Source organism: Andrographis paniculata, unplaced genomic scaffold (assembly GCF_009805555.1).
Source record: "Andrographis paniculata isolate CXL003 unplaced genomic scaffold, ASM980555v1 Contig30END, whole genome shotgun sequence".
Lineage (NCBI taxonomy): Eukaryota > Viridiplantae > Streptophyta > Magnoliopsida > Lamiales > Acanthaceae > Andrographis > Andrographis paniculata.
In genome coordinates, this window is record NW_026137563.1 from 2,469,642 (window position 1) to 2,486,124 (window position 16,483).

Consider the following 16,483-nt stretch of genomic DNA (forward strand, 5'->3'; position numbering starts at 1 on the left):
ATATTCGCTCAATGTACTATCATATGGGTTTTACAGCAAGTCACTTGTGTATACAGAAAGCTCCATTTTCCTGCAGTTTTGGACTCCAACGTGGAATTCCTAAGATTGTGTTCCAAGATGTTATCTGGAGTGATCTTTTTTTTTTCCATTAGGCTTTGTTTTGACCCTAATGGAGTATGGGGTTTTGTGAATGTAAACAATGATGGATCTTTTTTAACATTAGGCTTTGTTTTGTCCCCATTAGAATAAGGGGTTTTGTGAATGTAAATAATGGTTTTGCTTATTTTATTTGATTGATGTTGATATAATAAATCTTGAAATAAAAAATCGTGATTATACGTTTCTTTGTATACCCATATTAACCTGTGATCATTTTGTTTAAGCAGCAAATGTGTGCTAAATAGAAAATATAATTTATTTCGTTGACCATAGCTTTCTTTGTGGGCTCAATTTGTCTATGGGCTCAATATGTTTAAGCAGCAGATGTGAGGTAAATAGGCCCAGAGGGCCCTTTAGACTGAATGTAGAATTCCCCTTGAGGTCTCTGGAATTTGATAATTCCTGTATCTGTGTTTGCAATAATTGATTCACAGGCCATGACTTAAATGGAAGTTCAATTATTCGTACTCCGTGATATTAATAATCATATAAATTAATTAAATAAATAAATAAAATCGTCTTCGGCGGCTGCCTCACGTCCTTGACAATGTTGATGTTCAATACTTAAAAATACACGATATTTCACCATCATATGTTATCATTAATGCTGTCTTAATCTTTCATGTATTTGCCCAGTCTAGAATTCCCTTCGTCTGGCAATTGCTTTCTGCCTCAAAGAAACGGAATTCTCTCTGTTTTAACATGTGATATGTACTAATATACATTCATGTAAAATTATACCATGTCGAGATTTTGTATCGTAGAACTGACTTTTAGAGCTGCCAGCCTGGTGCCATTATACGTATTTACATTACAGATCTTCTGAAAATGCCAGCCCCTTCTCTTCGATCGACTTATTTGGAGGTATAATACAAGAATGTAATAAAATAAGAAACGGGTCAAACAATCATCGGAGCTTCGAACTGATCAGTTTCTTGCAATTGTCACTCATGTCTTCCTGATTAATTAGGGTTTTGTCTAATTGGAAATCCCTCTGATCTCCTAAGCTTCTTTTAACGTAGAAGTTGAGCAGAAGCAGGAGGACGAAGCTGTTGAGCAGCGTGTTGAAAAGCCAGGCCCCCATTCCATTGCAGCCGCCTTTCGAGAAATGGAGGACGAGGACTCCGATGTGCCAGGCCAAGGTTGTCACCGCCAGCATGATCCGGCAGGACACGACGAATAATGGGAAGGAGGACTTTTGTAAGATCCCGATTTCGGTGCAGTACCTGTAAGTGTAGACAAGGGCGAAGACGAGGGTCATGGACAGGATCGCCAGAACCTGGAAGGACTGCGAGAACTCGAGCCAGAGGAACGACATGACGATGAGGATGGAGTGGTTGAGCACCTGGAAGTGCGGAAACCTGTCGGGGCTTCCGAGGATGGCGAAGACTGTCCGGAAGATGTGGAGAAATCGGGAGAGGTAAAAAATGTAGGACCAGAAGAAAACCCTGCCGGAGGGGCGGGTGCCGAGCGGGAAGCAGAGGAGCCACTGGAAAGGGGTTTTCGACCGCCGCCAGAACCACCGTGTGTCGCGGATTTCCGCCACGGAGGACGACAGCATTCCGGCGAAGATCGTGGCGGAGAGGAGGGCCATAGCCAGGCTGTGAAGGGCGGGGACCGGCCCGAACCGGACCGGTTTAATCCGGCCCAGGAAGAGGAGGATTACACGCAGGACGCCGGCGACGGCGATGTAGGCGGAGATAGATGTGATGAGGAACGACCACGTGGCGCCCCATAATTGGGTGGGGCTCCACCGGAAGTAGACGACCGACGGATGCTCCGACAGCCAATAATTCAAGCCGTGTAAGAATTTTACCACTGCCATTTTGTTGTAAAGTGTCTTCCAAGTGAATAAATCTTCAACGTATATATATATATATAATATATATGTGGAAATTTCAAATAAATTAAATTAGATTGGTTCTTTGTACATATATACATATATGTATGCTTTGAAAAACGTTTGGAATGTCTGGAATTGAAAGTGGGGAAAATAATGCAATGGAAGCTTCAAAAGGATCTCTATTTTATCCGATTCATTACAAGACTTGTGCGCCTCAAGATTTTTTAATTTATTTAATAAATAAGTATTAGAGGTTAGTTAGTAGTATTATAATTGAATGTTTTCGTTTTACCATTCCACTTCACATTTTCAAATTGTAATGCTTGACTGAGGATATGAGTTGAGTTGAGTTGGGACTAGACTTATTACAATTTTATTTATATTTTTGGTTCTACAAGCAATTTTCTTTTGATTTTTTCTAGAATGTTTTTGTACGCTTAGTTTAATCCATATTTTTAGCATTTGGCCAAAACGGTCAACGGTGTTAATTTTCAACGCAATGATCCAATAAAATGCTGCCACGTGTTGTGGAGCCCAACGTTATAAATTTAAATTGCAATATTGATCGGACAAACACGATGAAAATTTTGGAAGCATTTGAATTCATGATCTTGGAGTACAGACAAAGCGGCTCTCTACAAAAACCTTGTCTTCTCTTCCAATGATAAATATTTTGTAAGACAAACTTTTTTTTTTTTTTTTTTTTATATATAAGCACATAATCTATAGTTGAATACATTTCAATTGACATTTTTCGATAAAAACAACAAACAAATTTTGAAATTATTGATTTTTATCTTATAACCTCATAGTCATAACATAAGACTATTTCTTGGCTCCAAATCATCTTTTACTGGACAATTAATGACATTTAATAACAGATATAATTTCAATATTGTCAAAATTAAATAATAAAAGATTTAATAATTAGTTTTAGACGACTAGTTTTCACAAAATAAAAAAAAAGAACGAAACAAAAACTTCCAACCATCCGTTTTAAGTTTATTCTCATCTAACGGTCAGTAATTAATTTCAGTATTCACGCCCATATAAGTCATTATTTACACAAAAATACAGTCTATTTTCCTTTTCCAAGAGGAAGCAGATACGACGTTACTTCACTCCCTGCTCGGAACCTTCCTTTCGAGTCTTCTTAAATCCTATTGACCTATAATTTTACCGCGTTCGCTATTTTCTGCTTCTCCATCATTCGGCTTCATTCGATCCTTTACTGGCGCGCCTTGGCTAGAATCTAGAGGTACGCTCTGTCTTTGTCTCCGTCTACTTTATATTTCTATGATTCCTTACTGGTTTACTTGATTTTTCTTGTTCTTGTTTTCAAGAAGTTGTTTTGGGCTATTTAATTTGTTTATAAATCGGGTCAAATTGGAGTACTATAAACTTCGTTTGTTTTTAGAATTGATTGCTCTGGACATTTGGTGGTTAATTATTTTGACTATGATCATAAAGAATAAGTTGGATCAGTCAAATTCGGTTGGTCTGCCTTTAGGGTTTTAGGACTTGAATGATCGGCTTTGAACTTTCTAGTTGAATGAAGGGATAATTCTAAAATTTTGTATTTGTTCTCGGAAAATCATTACTTTTGTCCTTGTGGAGATTCTTGTTCTTTGATAAATTTGAGTTATTTTGTCAGGGTGAGTTTGTTTCGGGTTTTGGATTTTGAGTTAGGATTTGAACAGTGAAAATTTTGAATTTGAATAGTTGTATGATGTGATATAAATAGGTGTTGATGTGGTGTTTTGAATGCAAAATTGATTTTTAGCTTAATATAAAAAATGAAAAAAAAAAAGTGTTTGATTTGATATTTTTGGGGGAAAAAATAGGATAAATAGTGGAAATCTAATAAATCCCCCAAACAAACACACCCTTAATATATATATCATTCTAGCTGGCTGATCGGTTCTTGTTTTGCATTTTATTTCATCTTTTCATTGATCAGTAATGCAAATTTTCTTGTAAGGTTTCAGAATGGCTAGTGGATTCGGGGAATCAGCCAGCAGGCAGCCCCCAAGTCCTTCTTGCTCAAGAAGCAACAATAACAATGGTGAAGCCGGAGATTTTGAGTGTAATATATGCTTTGAATTGGCGCAAGATCCTATCGTTACACTCTGTGGCCATCTCTTCTGTTGGCCTTGCCTTTACAAATGGCTCCATGGTCACTCTCGTTCCCAGGAATGCCCTGTATGTAAGGCTCTTATCGAAGAGGAAAAATTAGTTCCTTTATATGGCCGGGGAAAGAATTCAACAGACCCTCGCTCTAGGTCCATTCCAGGCATGGAAATTCCTCATCGCCCTACTGGACAGAGACCTGAGACAGCTCCTCCGCCAGATCCAAACGCTAATGCTTTTGCACAGCAAGGGTATGGATTCATGGGTGGATTTGCTCCCTTTGGGGGTGGTTTTACACCTATGGGTACTGCTAGGTTTGGGAACTTTACACTGTCCACAGCACTCGGGGGACTTTTTCCGTCATTCTTTAACATTCAAGTGCATGGATTTCACGATCCTAACATGTATGGACCTGGCCCTGGTACTGGTTTTCACTATGGTTATCCTAACACATTCCATGGCGGCCATGTTCATGGATACCGTCCACGTGGAAATCAGCAGCAGCAGGCTGATTCTACCCTTAAGTTCCTCCTACTGATAATTGCTCTTAGTGCAATTCTCACGGTGATTTGGAGTTAAACTTCAGTTGGAGCTCAAATTTTCGGCAGTGATTATACTACATGGCTCTTTGAGGGTATATTTTTAATGCACTAATTGCATGTTTACTCTCTGATGTTTATTTGCCTCCTTTGTTGGGTTGAGACTGTTTTTATGTTAAATGATCTGTAATTGCTGGTATTGTTTTTAATCTTTTTAGTACACTAGAATCAGAGTTCTTAGTCTATCCCATGAGTATCGATGTATTAGCAATGTGTACAAAATACTAATAATTTCTGCCGTTTGTGTTTTTATTACATGTTCTTCTTATGAAGGATGAATCTTACAGTGTTATGGTCACTGCTCCATAGACATTTTTTCGACAGTGTTTTAGATATATAGTTGGATTGAAATGGGGCTTATTCTGAATTGGGAAAGGTTGATTCTTGTTCATTATCTTGTATGTTTTACATTTGGGGCGTTTGGATGATTGTGTGAGTTTGCTTTTGCATTCTATTAGGCATCGAACTTATCCATTTTCATCTATGCAACTACTTGATGAATATTGTGAGACTTCTGTGGCATCATTTTAAATATTTAGGCAAGCCTGCAGTATTGCATTTTTGTCCATGTTCTTGCAGATTTGTTTGAATTATTTATTGCAACTTGGCCCACATAATTTAATGGCTGAATTCTGGTTGGATGGTGGCACATGTTCATCTCAGTCTTCGTATGCAGTGTACTGAGTGATTTATTTTATTTCATTTTCTATTTTTTTGTTAACCTGTCTTGACTGCATTTCTGTTCTGATACATGAAATTTATTTCTCGGTGTATTTATGTACTGGATAATTTATTTATTTAGCAAAAACTTCTTGGTCATTCATAAATGAAGTACGACTATGGAATGATTTTGATATAGACGCGTTGCTATCGTTCACTGCATCCTTTCGACATCGACCATATTAATTTGAATTTGGATAATCTATTTGTTTTGAAAAAATGTTGATTTTAAATATGTGGGACCAAAATTGGCAATTATACGTGCAGAAGTTTCTTCGACACTTCTTCAGCTTCATGCCACTCTGGCTTTGCTGTACTAATATTTAACCTCGAAAAAAGTTTATATATAAAAAACATGGTCCACATGAAATATGGAAACATGACGTCATATAAAAAAGCTAACAACTCATTGCTGCCATGCAAATTCTTTGATATTTTTCATAAGCTGTACCCCATTTTCATTTGCATGCACTTCTGTTCTTTCAATTTTATTTATTTATTTTTGTCTATTATTGAGTCCTTTAAAAAAGACCCCATTTCATAAAAAGGCAAAAAACATGCTAAATTCAAGTTTTCAATATTGAATATTCCATATATGTGTGTAAGTATGAAACTAAATAAATTCTCACTTGACGTCCAATCCAATGCCTCCCCACCCCACCCCACCCCACCCCACCCCCCATTTGAGTATTAAATCTCAGTTCCTCACTCGTTCCAAAATCTTGAGGACAAATTAATCCCCATGAAGCAAGAACAACTGCTGCTCCTGTTCATCCCTTTCTTTCTCATAATCCCAACTTCTTGTCTTGCACGAAATTACGACGATGTCGGAATCTTGATCGAGAACAAAAAATTCCGACAGGCCCCGGAATTCTACAATTCCCAAGAATGCCCTCGGGTTTTACCAAATTCTTTCGTTTGTTCCGGCGAGGTTGTCCATGTGGCAATGACGCTCGACGGCGCGTACCTCCGGGGATCCATGGCGGCGATTCTGTCGATCCTCCAGCACACCTCGTGTCCGCAGAATGTCTTTTTTCATTTCGTCGTCTCCGCGTCTGTCGACGCGTCGCTCCTACGCGCCTCCGTGGCCGCCTCCTTCCCGTACCTGAAATTCGGGGTTTACAAGTTCGATGACTCCGCCGTCGCCCGGCTCATCTCCACCTCCATCCGCTCCGCCCTCGACTGCCCGCTGAACTACGCCCGGAGCTACCTGGCGAGCCTCCTGCCGCCGTGCGTCCGCCGCGTGGTGTACCTCGACTCCGATCTAATCCTCGTCGACGACATTGCGAAGCTCGCCGCCACTCCCCTCGCCGGCGAGACCGTCCTCGCCGCGCCGGAGTACTGCACCGCCGATTTCGCCGCCTACTTCACCCCGACGTTCTGGTCCAGCCCTTCCCTCTCGGCGACGTTCGCCGACCGGAAAGCTTGCTACTTCAACACCGGCGTGATGGTCATCGATCTGCAGCGGTGGCGGGCGGGGGACTACACGACGAAGATCGAAGAATGGATGGAGTTGCAGAAGAGAATGAGGATCTACGAATTAGGATCCCTGCCGCCGTTCCTGCTGGTGTTCGCCGGCCGCATATCGCCGGTGGATCACCGGTGGAATCAGCACGGTTTGGGAGGAGATAATTTCCGGGGACTTTGCCGGAATCTGCATCCGGGGCCGGTGAGTCTGCTGCACTGGAGCGGCAAAGGGAAGCCATGGGCGCGGCTCGACGCCGGAAATCCGTGCCCGTTGGATACACTTTGGGCGCCATTCGATCTTTCGAAGCTTCAGTATTCCATTGATTCTTGAAACTGATCATAAATGCAGACCTGACCGCCATTGTTGGAACACAAAAGCAACCTTTTTTTTTTTGTACCTGGATTTCTTGAATCAGGGGTAAATGATATAATCATCATCGAATTGTAAATACCCTTTTTACAGCAGTTTCTATTGAAGAAGGGATTTTCGTTTTTGATCCAATTTTGTCTACCCTAATTGCAATTTTTGAGGTTCCAGTTTTCGTTAATATTAAGGTGAGGTAAGAATTAAAATTAATTAATTTACTTGTGGTATATAATATAAAACTCATATGGTTAATCAGATAGCTCAATTAACCCCACATATATCATTTACTAAGACATAAATAGACAAATTTGAGCTAGAGATTACAAGACAAAATGCAGAAGAATATATGCATGATGGTTGTTTATTAGTAGTATATTAGTTGAGGAATAAAGTAGGGCTGGTACCAAGTCATAGTACAACCTGTCCATGTTATATGAAATCTTTTTTCAAATAAATATTTCTCACTTATATCTTTGTTACTTAGCTTACACCCATAGATGAACATTAATAGTTCAACCCTAATATATTACTAGTGCTTCATCATGCTTGATAAAAGCTCTTTAGTTATATGTATATATAGTAATGATTGCATGCCCTAATTCCTAAGTTTTATTAATATATAACAAGTTGATTCCACCAAAATGAATTATTAAGTCTTCACATTTGAAAAAAAAAAAAAAAAAGAAAAGAAAAGGAAGCTAATGATTTAAATAATGTTGACCAATATCCATAAGATTTTTGAAGATCTTGGTTATATTTCTTTAATGAAATAATGGCAGAGAGGTTTGTCTTAGTTAGCTAATTAAATCTCTGATTAGCAACCCAAATTATTACATGTACATTATTAAACAGCTAAATACCAGTTGACCAAAGACTTCCGACAACTATTATTTTTATTATTATTATTATGGGCTTTCCACCAGCAATACAAGGAGGCCCAAGCCCAATATTATTTAAACGTGTAACAATTGAACTGAGTACCTACTAGATTTGATGTGGATTTTTTTAGCCTAGAAAAATTGTGGCTTCTTGTATTGTTGTGACTTATGTATAAATTCTTTTGCAGTATTCAGACTTTAAAATTAGAATAGTACATGTTTGTTTCTCATAAATATCACATTCACCCATATTAAAAAATATTTAAACAAAATTTGATGACTGGGTAGCCGGATTTTTATTGACCCTCTTGGTTCGAATCGGGTTAAAAAGGTTATATAAGATCCACCATCCACTAGGATTATTATTATTTTAAAATTTTAGGAGCTTGCACTATAAAGTAAAGAAAGTTTGGATGGACATGAGCGAAGAATTTTGGTTGCGTGAATCCCTACAAAAAGGATCTTTGTCTAATAATCCACTATCCATTTCCAGGTAATAAGTAATAGTGTAGTAATAGTAACCAGAGGCAAGAGTGAGTGTTGACCCATTCAATTCAATTAGGAATACAAGAAAGAAAGTTGCCCTCTCATTTTCCCAAATCACATCAAATCAAATCAAATCCATGCATTGACTGCCGTTTACTCAACTAATCTAATTCTAATCCATACAATACAATAACATCATACCATAAATGTCGTTTGTTTCTTGTCCCAATTCCAACAACTAAAGACAGCCATGTAACATTCAATGGAAGATCAATATCTATATAACCCTGCAACTGAAAGTGAAGAAACATACAGACCTCCACCATGGCTTGGATCTTTCTCCTCCTCCTGCTAATTCCCATTTCTTCTGTCGTCTCGCAGCAAAACTACACTCCAAATTCATGCACAACCCACGAAGAAAAAACACTCTACACGTGCAACGGCCATCATCCATCCTGCAAAGCTTTCCTGATGTTCACAGCAAAGACTCCCTACACCACTCTTCCCGCCATTGCAGCTCTTACGTCCTCGCCACAGTTCCAGATTATGGAAACCAACGGCATAAGAACCAGCCCAGCCTTTCCCGACGATCAAGAAATCGTTGTTCCAGTGAACTGTTCTTGTTCAGGGGAATACTATCAGGCCAATACCACTTACCACATCCGAGACGATTCCGAAACATACTCATCTCTAGCACTCAACACGTTCCAGGGATTATCGACCTGTGATGCCCTGAGACATTCAAACGTTAATAAGTCCGAGTACAATTTGCACCGCGGCGATGAGCTTAGCATTCCCCTACGATGCGCGTGTCCGACAAGGGAACAAGCTGCGTCGGGAACTAAGTTCTTGTTGACTTACCCAATCGGCGTTGGCGACACTCTCTATACGCTGAGTAAACAGTTCAACGTAAGCATGGAGACCGTAAAAGAAGCCAACAATCTCCTCGACGAGTATTCAATAATATATCCTTTCACGACACTCCTATTTCCCCTGTCGCACGAACCGTCACGATCACAGATAGTGAACCGGGGGCATCACATCGCTCGATCGACCTTACCTGCTACTTCAGCTGTTGGGAAAAACAAAACTTACAAACTTATTTTGGTCGCTGGCGGAGCTGCCGGAGCATTCTCTCTCGCTGTCCTTCTCTTCCTAGTCTTCGTATTTCTGCATCGCAAGAGAAATTCGAAGTTCACGTCTCCCGAACAAGGCTTGACTCTAGAGATTGCGAAACTTGACAGTAAACTGCACAGATTCGAATTCTATGAAGTAAAAAAGGCAACGGGCGATTTCACGAGCAGAAACAGAATAAACAACAGCGTGTACCGTGGGACGTTCAGAGGAGAAGCTGTGGCAGTGAAGAAGAGAAATCGAAACGCAGATAATGAGGTGAAGATGCTGCATCAGATTTATCACTTCAACATAGTGAAACTTCACGGCTTCTGCGAGCACAGGGATGAACTATACCTCATCTACGAGTACGTTGAAAATGGTACTCTTCAGGAATGGCTTGCCGGAACAAGATCTGAATCCCAAAAGAGCTGGAACCAACTGATTCGTATTGCGCTAGATGTGGCCAACGGGCTTCTCTATCTCCACAAATTCACAAACCCTGTGCGCATGCACAACAACTTAAGCACCAGAAACATTCTCCTCGATGGCAAACTGCGAGCAAAGATTGCAAAGTTCAGCCTTGCAAGAACATCAAACACCAGTTTCATATCAAGGGTAGTGGGGACTAAAGGCTACATTGCACCTGAGTGTCTTGATGCCGGTCCGGTAACTCCCAAGGTTGACATATTCGCCTTTGGAGTAGTATTGCTTGAATTGATAACCGGCAAAGGGCCAATATTCAAGCAGGATGGCAGGGAAAGACTACTCTCGGCTTCGGTAGCTGCTCTCATGGAAAGACAGAGTGCTGAGATTGAGCTGACCTGTTTCATTGAGCCGCGCCTCGCTGAAAATGGAGGAATGGAGTATGCCATCCAAATTGCCAAGCTAAGCTTAAGCTGCTCGGCACAGGATCCAGCAGAAAGACCAGACATGGTTGACGTCGTCTCGATTCTTCAGAAACTGCAGTTCAATATACAGAAAGCGAAATACACAGCTAACAAAGCTATGAGCATAGAAACTGGACCTACTTTCAGCTCTTCATCAGTACTTTCATCGATCTAATGACTTCATGCCGGAAAGTAAACATTGCTTCTTTAAACAAACTATCCGAACACAAAAAAATAGAGAATTCAATATGAATTTCATTATTTTTTCTGTTTTTTGCCAGTCAAGGACTTCAATATACGGTGGCTACATTCGATTCCCTAACCTGTTCTGGAGCTGGACAAATCCTTCTTCCTTTTTTTCTTTTAAACCGACATGTATTTCCTATGGAATGATGATCTTAACACTAATACATGAGAGAAGCCAATATATAATTTGGTAAGAAGTAAAGAAGCAAGCAATACATTCTTTAAACTCGGATACGAATTCAGAACGGAAAGTTTCCTGTCTCCCGCATATGATCCAGGGTCCTCTGTAACCCATACTTGAGCACTGCTTGATTACCAGCCCTAAAACCATCTCCATATACTACAGATGTATCTGAGGCAATCTGGTGTTTGAAGAAAACACTAAGCTTCTTCTCCAATGGAGATCTAGGCTGTTGTCTTGATGATGGAAAGGCCGGGGAAGAAGAGGTTGATGCATAGTCACTATCAGACATGTTTAGAATTTGTGATTCCAACCACATGCTAGCCATGACCTGACAGATGCCTTCTTCGACATCTTGTCTAAGAGTTCGGAAGCCTTTTAATAAAAGATAATAATGTCAGGCACAAAATATAAACAAAAGGAGAAAAATAAAACTTTAGAATTGGTAAAGGTAGAGTAAGCACCGTTCAGTCGAAGCCAAGCATGCATCATTTCATGAGCCAATATGGAACCAGTCAGTAACCTGAATGTATTAATCAAGTAATCGGGGAATTACTAAGCGGTGATTTAAATCGACTTATAATAAGCCAAAACATTAAAATTTTTATTACCTTGGTAGACCGTACAAGATGAGGATTGCTGTCACTTCGCAATGACGAGTTAGTCTATAAGGCTCTGTTCTCATTCCTGCAGCTCGATTTCTTCCTCCTGCCCTTGGTCGCCGCAATACCTGGTGATGATCCAAATAGTAATCAAGCCACAAGCATGTGACTTTCAAAGTTTGCATTTCACAATAAAGAAGATGAAAAATTTATAAATGGTAATGGAAGCACTCACAGTGCTGATTGTTTGTTCCTCGGAAAGACAGAGACCTCGAGTTTCTGGCATGTGATGATGCCCCTGGGAAGAAAAGAAAGATGTCCAAAGTACATACAGTCAGCAGACAATTTCGGGTTTTCTTTCTCAAGCGACTACATGAAGCATTTCTTACGTGTCTCTCTCCATCCATTGCCTCATTCAGTGCCTGTCTCTCGACCAAAAGTAGGGGGATTTGCTGCGTCACTTTCATGTTCAATCCTTCATAGAACTCTTGGATGTCAACAAAAAGGGGCTGACATTCATCAGTGTCCATAATTGCTGTGTCAAGGCACTCCAAGCAGAGCTTTCGACCATCATTAAGTGAAGCATATCTTGAATCCCATGACTACATCAAGATAAATATTTATATCAATAATCCAGGACAAAATAAAACGGTGTGTTTAATTTCTCTAGAAATAAAAACAAGACAGGTTAAACCTACTTCCATTCGCTCACAACTACAGCATCGAGGAGTTCCGTCGTGCTCATGGCACGGACAATATTTCTGTGCCCAAAAAGGGTGTTGCCTATACTCAATCAGACCAGCAGCGTTCATTGGAATCTGCAGGCATAGGCAAAACAAAACTTAGAACTTAGCAGAGAACAAACTAGCAAAGGTCACTCGTATCAAGCAGAACGAAATTCTGGTATGAGGTACTTACAAAGTGATTGCAGATGTCACATTTTGGATGGTATGATTCTCTGTAGCAAGACCTATGATAAGGATAGCTCCCGGACATCGAAAACTGCAGCAATACCCCATTTTTATATCAGTATATATATGTAGTTGTAATAAAAAATCCAATAAATACCAATCTTACCTCGTGATCAGATATTGGATTGCCACATCCATGGCATCTAAAACATTCAGGATGCCAGAAACCATTCATACAGCTCAAAAATCTCCCATGGCCAATCTCTGTGTTGCAACCAGAACAAAGCCTACAATGGCGGATGGAATGACATTGATGAATAAAAAAGTATGGGAAGTATTAATGGAAATGAAGGAAATGTGGAGACAATGACAGACTGTCACTAGCTACTATCAAACAATTTTAGTTTATTTGGGCCTCATTTTCGCCGGAAAGCTATCAAATTTGAAACTCATGACTGTACGTAGAACCCAATCCAAGACCTCATTCTCATGCACAAAGTTAAGCAATCACTGGAATTTAAGACCCAAATTTTGTTTACCTGAAGGTTGTATAATAGGGATAAGGTACGGGCTGGTAAAGAGCATCGTTTCCATATCCAGGAACATATCCGTTTCCATACACATTTCCAGCACCAGCGTCGCTACGACCTTCTGGCTCTGGTGGAGGCTCGATATTCAACCTCTCCTGTAGAGCCCTAGCAATCCGTTCATCTTCTTCCAATTGTTGTTCACTATCTGTTGCAATACAAAATTATATGCTTTAGTAAACTAATAAATTGCATAACAGTATGGATCAAGAAAATCACCCGTTTTTTTGTGAAGAAAGGAACAATTATATATAAGTGAATAAATACTAATTAAATTGTCGAAACAACGAAGCCAGAGATGATGCACTCACCAACAGCAGCATTTCTTCTTTGTTCTTCCTCTGCAAGAGATAATGCAATAGCATGGTCTATATCTTCATTCTCCGACACTGAATCCTATATCAATGTTTACCAAAAACAGCTCTTCAGTCAATGAAAATGAATATCATAGTCAACTAATAACTTCGCATTTGCATGATCAGGAGCACATACTCACCCATGAAGTATTAGATGGAGGATTCTCTGTTGCACTTGTATCGTCCCCATATCTCCAGTCATACCGCCCCTCCGAAAGTCTATGGTTTGAGCCCTTGAAAATCTTGCTAAACCAACTCATAGGCGAATTATTGTTGCTGCATTGCTGGGGAAGCCTTAATTTGGGTGAGACTTGTGGCTAAACAAAGAAAACATTTTGTAAGACATGGGGAAGGAACGGATGCAAGCTTGCATCATCGAAGATGAGCGAATGCACTAATCCTTTCGATAGTAAAAGCCGATAGAGATCATGATATTCCTTCCACAGAAAAATCACCAACTGGATATCCAAGCTAGATTCTCAAAGATTTTAGTTTTATGGAATCATATTATGTGGTGCTGATGGATTACAAAACAAAATGAAACAATTATCTAGCCTATTCGACGAACCAAGCACCTCCCTTCCATATTAGAAGCTACACTATTTGGAAAGCAGAAAATACAGAACAATGGGAAACCAAATACACTCAATTATCCAAATAGTTTGAATAGAATTTAGGAAAAGATCACAGAACATAATCTAACAACACCAATTCACAAATGCTTGAATTACCAACAGCAAAAATTCTCATAAACCCTTGCCACGAAAGCATAGCCCATTTGCAGCCAAAATTTCATACAACATTCAAAAGAACAATCGATCAATGTCCGGTCTGAATTCAAGAGAAACAGACAAGCTTTGATTTCCAACTAAAGAATGAAACTAACATCATACATTGGACTTTTTCCTCACCTAATTGCAGACCCCGGAATCAGCGGCGATGGTGGTAGCCGAAAAAGCACTCAGATCAAGAAAAGAATAATTTTGTAGAAAAGCAACGTCGCCAAGAAATGCCTCGGAGAACAACAACCCCCAACGCTTTCAATTCAAGGCTGAGCCTTTTGAAGAAAAAAAAAATTGAAAAAAAAGGGGGAAAAAGAAAATCACACCTTTTTTTTCGTGGGGGTTAAAAAAATCGATAGAAATCAAGAATCTTTCTCTCTTCCTCGAAACAAAAGCTATATACAGTGCTCCCAGACGATGGATTGATGCCGATAAATGAATATTACCCCCACCAAGAAACCAAAAACAAAATCCTGTGGGGGAACAGGGAAGTAATTGGGGCTCTCAACACATAAACATTAAAGATTCCCAAAGTCAATGACACAAATATATTCCTTTATTGCTGAATTAAACCCCAAAAACGTTTGACTCAAGAAACATCAAACGCAGTTGGGATGTTTTCTTGAATGGGAACGGGCCACACGTACAACAATATATATATATCACGTGGGTCTGCTTTGCCTTTTCTCCTTTCTTTCCTTCGTAAAAAAGTACACGCCAAAAGCTTTCGTCAAGGGAAGACCATAAAAACACGGGAAAATAAAAAAATTTGGGAAATAAAAATCTGATCTTTAATTAAATCTATCATCTGAATTTAAAGGATTATCAATATGAGAATATATTAGTAGGTCGTAAGCTGATTCACAATGTTAAAATAGTAATAAATTGAAGCCTTTATATATTACAACAAATTATTGAAACGTATATATTCAAAATCTTACAGATATAATAAATTAATATTCACAGCACATAACCAAGAAATGCAAAATATGAACAAAAAAGCACCCTTCTTTCTCTTTATTTATTTATTATTATTATTATTTTTTTAATACTTGGGTGAAAGTTAAATAATTCAGAACCAAACAGCCACTCTTTTTTCATTATGGTGCCTCTTTAATTATGGCATTGTAGACTATATGAAAAGATTGTATCCTCATTTGATTTGCAATAATTAGTACGTTATCTCAAAGTTAATCCAATTTGTGAGATGCTGGAATTATAAATCCATCTTAGTTTAAACTTTATATACTAATTATTAATTAATATTCCTATTGGGCCAAGGCTGTTGGGCCATATGGATTATGATTATTGGGCCTGGCTCTGGCCCATCGGCCCATTGAATATTGTCATATAAACGATAAAATATGATAATAAAATAAAACAGACGAGTGTAATCACATGTGTTGTTGTTCGATTGGTCCCTTTCATATTCCAATATTATGAAAATGATTTATTATTGAGAATTTGAAATGAAGATACGTAAAAGGTTTTTATTTTGAATATTTGGCGTGCCATCGGATATGTTATAAGTCGAAGTTTGTAATAATGATGGCAATACTAATTTATTTAATTATTTATTTTTCGAATGTTTAATAATTGTGCAGAATGTGTATTTAAAAAAAGTTCATGCGACCAAATGAATTAAAATTTTGTCACCATGCCTATGTCCATATTAATACACTGCTTTCTCTGATTCCTTTTTGATGCAATAATTTTAAAAGTGGCCAAGATTAATGGAGACAATACAAATTTCCATATTTTAAATAATAATCATAATTGCAGCCAGTTTTCTTACCTCTTCAATATAAGAAAATTAATATTTTTCGTAAAAAAGAGAGTAGATAATTAATCAATTATTTGTTTATTTATGTTTTGAGAGTCTATGAAAAAAAAAAAAAAAAAACTAAGCTATTTTTTCAATGGAGTCAATATTTATATATCTTTAATTACAATTTACAAACCAATGTCATGAATAATGTATATTATTGCTAATGTGATACAATCGTCATGGAAATTTGAAGCAATTAGAATAATTGAAGTTGTTACAATATATAAAGACAACATATATATATATATATATTTTAATTAATTGTCAAAAAAACCATATTCCATACTTATTTTGTATAACGATTGAGGTTGTTTGTTTTCAAACAATTTGTACTGGAA

At 38.5% G+C, this 16,483-nt stretch overlaps 5 protein-coding genes across 13 annotated transcripts; 3 read left to right on the top strand and 2 right to left on the bottom strand.

Annotated features, from left to right (window-relative positions):
* Positions 1–495: 495 nt before the first annotated feature.
* Positions 496–1,984, bottom strand: LOC127246551 (elongation of fatty acids protein 3-like). The gene has a single exon (XM_051267992.1). It carries the CDS (start codon positions 1,982–1,984, stop codon positions 1,067–1,069), a length of 918 nt encoding a protein of 305 aa, XP_051123949.1. The 3' UTR covers positions 496–1,066.
* Positions 1,985–3,103: 1,119 nt separating this feature from the next.
* LOC127246357 (uncharacterized) lies at positions 3,104–4,983 on the top strand. Of its 2 annotated transcripts, none has more exons than XM_051267670.1 (2): positions 3,104–3,260; positions 3,984–4,983. In XM_051267670.1, the coding sequence occupies exon 2, from the start codon at positions 3,992–3,994 to the stop codon at positions 4,709–4,711; it is 720 nt and encodes a 239-aa protein (XP_051123627.1). In that variant the 5' UTR covers positions 3,104–3,260; positions 3,984–3,991; the 3' UTR covers positions 4,712–4,983. The 2 variants fall into 2 exon arrangements, with proteins under 2 accessions (XP_051123627.1, XP_051123626.1); XM_051267669.1 differs by having other exon boundaries at positions 3,991–4,983.
* Positions 4,984–6,131: 1,148 nt separating this feature from the next.
* Positions 6,132–7,420, top strand: LOC127246354 (probable galacturonosyltransferase-like 1). The gene has a single exon (XM_051267665.1). It carries the CDS (start codon positions 6,194–6,196, stop codon positions 7,247–7,249), a length of 1,056 nt encoding a protein of 351 aa, XP_051123622.1. The 5' UTR covers positions 6,132–6,193; the 3' UTR covers positions 7,250–7,420.
* Positions 7,421–8,768: 1,348 nt separating this feature from the next.
* LOC127246350 (protein DA1-like) lies at positions 8,769–14,968 on the bottom strand. Of its 8 annotated transcripts, none has more exons than XM_051267660.1 (15): positions 14,447–14,967; positions 13,676–13,852; positions 13,491–13,575; positions 13,132–13,327; positions 12,759–12,879; positions 12,600–12,683; positions 12,380–12,499; positions 12,071–12,283; positions 11,917–11,979; positions 11,691–11,809; positions 11,544–11,602; positions 10,409–11,454; positions 10,120–10,317; positions 9,979–10,050; positions 8,769–9,819 (listed from the first exon to the last, which is right to left on the bottom strand). In XM_051267660.1, the coding sequence occupies exons 2-12, from the start codon at positions 13,793–13,795 to the stop codon at positions 11,138–11,140; spliced, it is 1,497 nt and encodes a 498-aa protein (XP_051123617.1). In that variant the 5' UTR covers positions 13,796–13,852; positions 14,447–14,967; the 3' UTR covers positions 8,769–9,819; positions 9,979–10,050; positions 10,120–10,317; positions 10,409–11,137. The 8 variants fall into 8 exon arrangements, with proteins under 8 accessions (XP_051123617.1, XP_051123616.1, XP_051123615.1 ...); XM_051267659.1 differs by having other exon boundaries at positions 8,769–9,897; XM_051267658.1 differs by having other exon boundaries at positions 8,769–10,050.
* On the top strand, positions 8,974–10,827 carry LOC127246552 (lysM domain receptor-like kinase 4). Its single transcript, XM_051267994.1, has one exon. It carries the CDS (start codon positions 8,974–8,976, stop codon positions 10,825–10,827), a length of 1,854 nt encoding a protein of 617 aa, XP_051123951.1.
* Positions 14,969–16,483: the final 1,515 nt, after the last annotated feature.